We start from the raw sequence: 6,000 nt of genomic DNA, 5'->3' as shown, positions 1-6,000 counted from the left end.
AGATTCAGATGGCGTTCAAAATCTTGGTAATAATATTCACGCAGGGTAGGCATGGCAATAAGATTTCTAGCAGGAAATCCAAAGATTGCACCAAATTCCTCCGGCAGGGGACGGATTTCATCGTAATCAAATTTGAAACAATGTGTTTCTGGACTCCAATAGTCTAATATTGCCCTAAGAAAATCATGTTCAATCGCCACATGCCTCAGGGCTAGTAAACCCCTGACATGAAACAATTCTAACTCTCTTTTGTCAGCATTGGTCAAAGCATAAGACCAATCGCGCAATGTATTATCAAAATTCTGAGACATTATTATTGAAATATGAAATTCTAATTATTTTGTGTTTCGTAATTATGCATATCATGAATATACTAGTCAGAAATTATCTTTTCGTACGCGTAAACCACACGTTGTAGAATACGCGCACTGTGACACGGGGAATCCCACCGTGTCATAGGAATTTTTTTCCGCGACACGGCAATTTTTGCCGTGACACGGTGTGCAGTGTCGTGTCGCGGCACCCTACGCGTTGTCTTTTTTATCTTTTCCCGTACCTATCCGGATTTTTTTTAATATTTTATCTGCATCGTTTATTTTTCAGTTTTCTGGGAGTTTCATTCCTAATAAAATTCTCAACTTTTTTTATTATTATTATTTTTATTTTTATTTTTATTTATTTATTTTTATCATTTCTTTTTTCATAATTTATTTTGATTCATTACTTTAGTATTTCATCCTTTTTATTTCTATCTTCTCTTTTTCATTTATATATTACTTGTTTATTCTATTTATTTTTTCTTGTCTTTTTATTTCTCTTTCTTTTGGGGAAGGTCGGTACCCTCCAGTTACTCCACTTACGTTTTTGTCGCGTCATTAATAAATACACGATCACACACAATGAGTTTCAAGCACACACCAACAAAATAATAAATGCATAAACTGTGAATAATAGACAAAATGAGTCATAGTAAATAAACAGCGTCAAGTGTCATCACAATATGTACAAACAAAGACCCTCGGTCAAAAGTCTGCAGAACTAGAAGAGTTAGGGTCAGTATCATCTCCACCCTCTGTATACGGGAATGGTGAGCCAAAGAGTCCCGCCATCATCCGAGTACGGGGAGTAGTGTCCCTACTAGTCCATGTGACTCCAGCAGCAATTAAACTCAAGGCAGGACCCGTCCAACTGGCAAACGGTGTAGACTGACTCAAAGACACGGGAATCGTCGGTGGAGGCATCGTCCCACACATCCGAACTGAGAACAAGCCCGACACCGGTGGAGGAATCCCAGACGATGGAGCTGAAAATAAACTAGGATCCACGGGAGTCAAAACAGGCCTAAAATCGGGTTGTGAAGGCTGTGAAAACGACTGCCGCTGCCCCTGAATCTGACCCTGAAAGCGCTGGGAAGACTGAGGCTGCCACTGAGTCTCCTGAAACGCCTGAGTAATCTGAGGCTCTCGCTGAGACTGAGAATGTCGATTAACCGCAAGAGATCGTCTACCACGACCAAGCTCCTCCTCGTCCAAGCCTCTATGCCTCGATCGTGAGCGGGACCTTCGTTGCTCCTGAAAGATACAAAATCAAAAGGCGTCAACAAATGAAAAATAAAACAAATGGTAGAAGTGGAAAAAATGAGCATACCTCAAGAACATCGCTAAAACTGCTCTGACAACTCGCACCACGCCGAAACTTGATGATGCAATACTTCAGAGCATCAACCAGCTTCATGAATCCCATCATCTCCGGGCGGTTAGGCTGAGAACAAAACAAGGAAAAATCAGTAACAAGTGGTGTTAAAAGGATGAATAATGCATCAAAAACTTACTGGCTCAAAAACCTCGGGCAGAGACTCCTGCGCCTGTCTGTAACCCTCTGGCGCATCAGCAATGTGGTCCTCGGTAATACCAATCGGCCTTGGGTAGCGGAAAGACAGAGGCGGAATCTCGATCCTCCCCACAGGGCCTACAGTCGTCTGAAAATACAATTAAATAATCAAGTTATTCGACTATTTAAACAGAGACTAGTAGCAAAATCCTCAAAAGAAATCATACCTCAAGAAGGCGGGGTGGAGGAGCTAGAGAGGGAAGCAAGTCCTGCGCGTAATCACCCTCCATGTGCACAAGCTCTTGCAAGGGAAAAGTGTAGCGCTCTCCCCTGTTTATCAACTCCCTAAGCAAGCGCGATTCCAGCATCGACTCCGGTGGAGATGAGGGCACCACAAAGCGATCACCGCTATGCTGACGAACGACACGCTCCCCCAAATACCAGACAAAGCGTCTGGTACCAACTAAAATGGTACGGTGCGCTGAAAGATGCAAGGCCTCGGGAAGATCAGTCATCCCTGCCCAAGGACGATACTGGACGTCAATGGCAACCTGAAAACCATAAAAAGTTGGCATGAAACACCGGAAATAACGTCAAAGAGAAAATAACAGGCAAAAAAACTAATTCTTACGCCAACAGAAGAGGTGCCTCGGCGTAGCAGCCCGCGCAACGCAGGGACAGACTCCACTCGTGACTCTCCTCGGTTACACCAGTTGGCCCCGACAGGGAAGTCATGAACCGCTCCACGACGCTGTCGAGGTGCCAATCCTGGGAAGTACTTGTAGAACCATAGCTGCAATGAAAAGTAATCTTTGAGCACATGAGTCGAACAAATTAAAATAAAACAAGAAGAGGAAAAGATCATCACCTCTACGACTCTCCACAGACCGTAGACAGTGATGGGAGACTCGTCGTTCAGCTGCCGACAGCCTTAACGTAACGACAAGAGAAGGTCGGCGTATCCGAGGCTAGCCCAACTATAGGATCCTATCTCACTGATCCTGACTAAAGAAGGGAGGTAGCAAAGGAGTGCGCGTGAACTCCTATCAGGAGAAAGAGTCATGGAGATCAGAATCAGAATGAAGATCCCCACTCGCTGCTCAGCCGATGTCTCCTCCATGTCGAAACCACGAGCTAGAACTGAAGCCAGCTCCGATCCCCGCTCCTAGGACCACCTCGAGACACTGGCCGGGTTCTAATATGTTGAACAATCGGACCTAACAAATCAGCTACCTCAGCCGCTCCCCAAGAAAGATCAGACATCTGAGCTACGGCCCGGTCAGTGAAGCGCAGCCCGCTAATCATGCTGAAGTCCATAGGGGTCACTATCATCTCCCCCCAAGCAAAATGAAAGGTGTTGGTAGTATCCCAAAAATACTCCAACAATGCGCGAACGACGGTCGCACCGCAACCCCGGGGGCTGCGAAACCCAACGACCGCCGAATAAAAATCCACTAAACCAGCCGATTCACATAAGGCGTTCGTAGCAGGATCCCTCGTGATAATCTGGTAAAGTCGAGGAATCAAATCTCCAGCTCTAGAACCGTGGTAGCGAAGCATGCCATCGACTATGCCGGCAAGTGGGCGATGAGAAACGTGGTTCTCACGACAGAAAACCAACTGGTCTGGAGCCCACAGAGGTGGAACCCACCTACCTCTACTCGTAGAAGCCCGAGGCTCAGACTCTAAGACATCGTCGGCCATACTCTCGGGAATAGTGGGAGTGTCCTCCCAAAAAGCCTGACGCCGGCCATGGGTGGAAAGATCGCGGTCCCGTCGCCTAGGCATGCTATTATAAAAATAAAGATCTAAAAGCTTAGCATCACTTCCTAAGTTATTTAGTTGTTTATCGCATTATACGCTAAATTTTTACCTCAAGGATAAAAATTGGCAAAATAATGGAATTAGTTATAGTATTTAGTTTCTCCATGACAAACTAATACTACAGTTCTCCTAGCCGCATGATACTATATTCTCCATGACGATATAGTACATACACGAAATATGTTTTGAAATTGCACAAAAACAATTAATCAACACATTGTGACATATTTTACAAGATCTACCACCAATATTTCACCATTTCAAGTGCAAAGAAGTAACATGAACAACAAGAACATCATTTCACAAAAAGTAGTACCCAAAAATGGTGATTTGCTCAATTCTCCATCAAATCATGCAATTTTTGTCTCAAATTTCACACAAACAACATACATATATATACAAGTAAATTCATGACAAGAATTTCAACATAAAACCTCAAAATCAAAAAAACCCCAAATTAATTTTTTTCAAGGTTTTTACATGAAATTACTCATTTGAAGCAAATTCGAGAGAAAAATCAAGGGAAACTTACATGGATCCATGTGGAGAATCGAAAATGAGGGAAGTAGCAAAAAATTAGAGCAAAAGTGATGAGAATTTGAGCCCCGAAGCTCGAAAAAAACGTGAAGACAACAGCGGGGGCAACCGCGACACGGTCAGTCAATGTCGTGACACGGTGAGCAGGTCCCGTGTCACGGTGAACCTGGGAGGCGACGAAGCTCCGGCGACACCAGCGGCGACTTCAGGCGACGGCAGCAACGAACTCTGAACAGCAGCAGTAACAGAGAAGTAGCAAAAAAAATAAAAAAATAAAAAAACAAGAAACAAAAAAAACAGCAACGCCGCCGTGTCATGGTGACTGTGTTCGTGACACGGTAAAAACGGCAACACGCCGGTGCAGCCTTGCCGTGGCAGGGTAGTATGTGAGCAAGAAATAAAATCGAAAATGGGGAGAAGAGAGAGGAAATGAATAAAGAGAATGGTGAAAAAGGTGAAGCAAAGCTTGAATTTAAGCCAAAAAGTAACTGTTACCGTGTAACGGTCTTCTGATGACGTGGCGCGCTGGGATTTGTGGGTCAAAAGCATGAAAATCCACGCCATTGACCAATTCAAACAGCAAAGAAATGTCCCGTGACACGGGGTTCTATCCCGTCTAAAGGGGAATGTTACCGTGTCACGGCATATTGCCACGTGGCACGGTGGTTCTGCACATTGTCAGCGAATATTCCTGGCATTTTTGACCAGTTTGAATGATTTTTCGAGGCTTTTGGGTAGTTATTTTTTCGCTGGAATTACGCGGAAAATTCTAACTGATACTTAAAGGGGACTAAAATTACCATTTTACCCCTAGCAAGCATCAAAGTCTATTTTTCGACATTTTAAGCACCTAATATGGTCGGATAATCGACTTGAAAGGTGTGAATCATCTGTGGCCCACGTTCGGGGATAATCGAACCATCATACACTTGCAAATTTCAGCAATTACAGTAGTCGTCGGCTTTCCTCAGGCTTGGAAACGTTATCGGTGGATTTTTCTTCAAGTAAAGAAAACCGCCAAGTCGGCTTTCCTCAGGCTTGGAAAGCGTTATCGGTGGATTTTTCTTCAAGTATAGAAAACCGCGCCAAGTCGGCTTTTCTCAAGCTTGGAAAGCGTTATCGGTGGATTTTTCTTCAAGTATAGAAAACCGCCAAGTCGACTTTCCTCAAGTATGGAAAGCGTTATCGGTGGATTTTTCTTCAAGTAAAGAAAACCGCCATATTCCTTTGTCGGCTTTCCTCAAGCATGGAAGGCATTATCGGTGGATTTCTTCAAGCATAGAATGACACCAAATTCATACGTCGACTTTCCTCAAGCATGGAAAGTATTATCTGGTAGGTCTCTTCAGGCTTAGAAAACTACCAAACTCTTCAGTCGGCTTTCCTCAAGCATGTAAAGCGTTTCAACAAATGTCACCCGGTGGATTCCTTCAAGCATAGGAAGCTGCCAAATTCATTTGTCGCCGATACACTGGTGCCAGATACGTATTCTATACTTCTACTCTTTTATCTGTGGAATTAACATTTTTCTGCATGTATCGACGTATACAGAGTGGTTTAGGATCGCCGAATGCCTTAAATCATTCTTCGTCCCTATCGACTATTTTGACTATCATTTTCGAAACTGACGTTTCTACAAACTCAGTCAAAGTGGGGGCTTCTGTAGACACCTAAAAATGTCTCCCCAAAACCAAACCCGATGATGAACAACCTTTCACCGCCACTATTGGTCGGGTTCAGTATTTAATCCCGAGAGTGCTTAAAAAATCGTATTTGATTAAATTCATATTTTTGAACAGTCCATGGACA

The 6,000-nt window shown here is 43.7% G+C and overlaps 1 protein-coding gene across 1 annotated transcript; it reads right to left on the bottom strand.

The window, feature by feature from the left end:
- Positions 1–888: 888 nt before the first annotated feature.
- Positions 889–3,147, bottom strand: LOC110724097. Its single transcript, XM_021903492.1, has 3 exons — positions 3,064–3,147; positions 1,648–1,695; positions 889–1,571 (listed from the first exon to the last, which is right to left on the bottom strand). The coding sequence occupies exons 1-3, from the start codon at positions 3,145–3,147 to the stop codon at positions 1,023–1,025; spliced, it is 681 nt and encodes a 226-aa protein (XP_021759184.1). The 3' UTR covers positions 889–1,022.
- Positions 3,148–6,000: the final 2,853 nt, after the last annotated feature.

Source organism: Chenopodium quinoa, unplaced genomic scaffold, assembly GCF_001683475.1.
Source record: "Chenopodium quinoa cultivar QQ74 unplaced genomic scaffold, ASM168347v1, whole genome shotgun sequence".
In the NCBI taxonomy this organism is placed as follows: Eukaryota; Viridiplantae; Streptophyta; class Magnoliopsida; order Caryophyllales; family Amaranthaceae; genus Chenopodium; species Chenopodium quinoa.
Note: the sequence above shows the minus strand (reverse complement) of the source record. Positions and strands in the feature narration are given on the sequence as shown.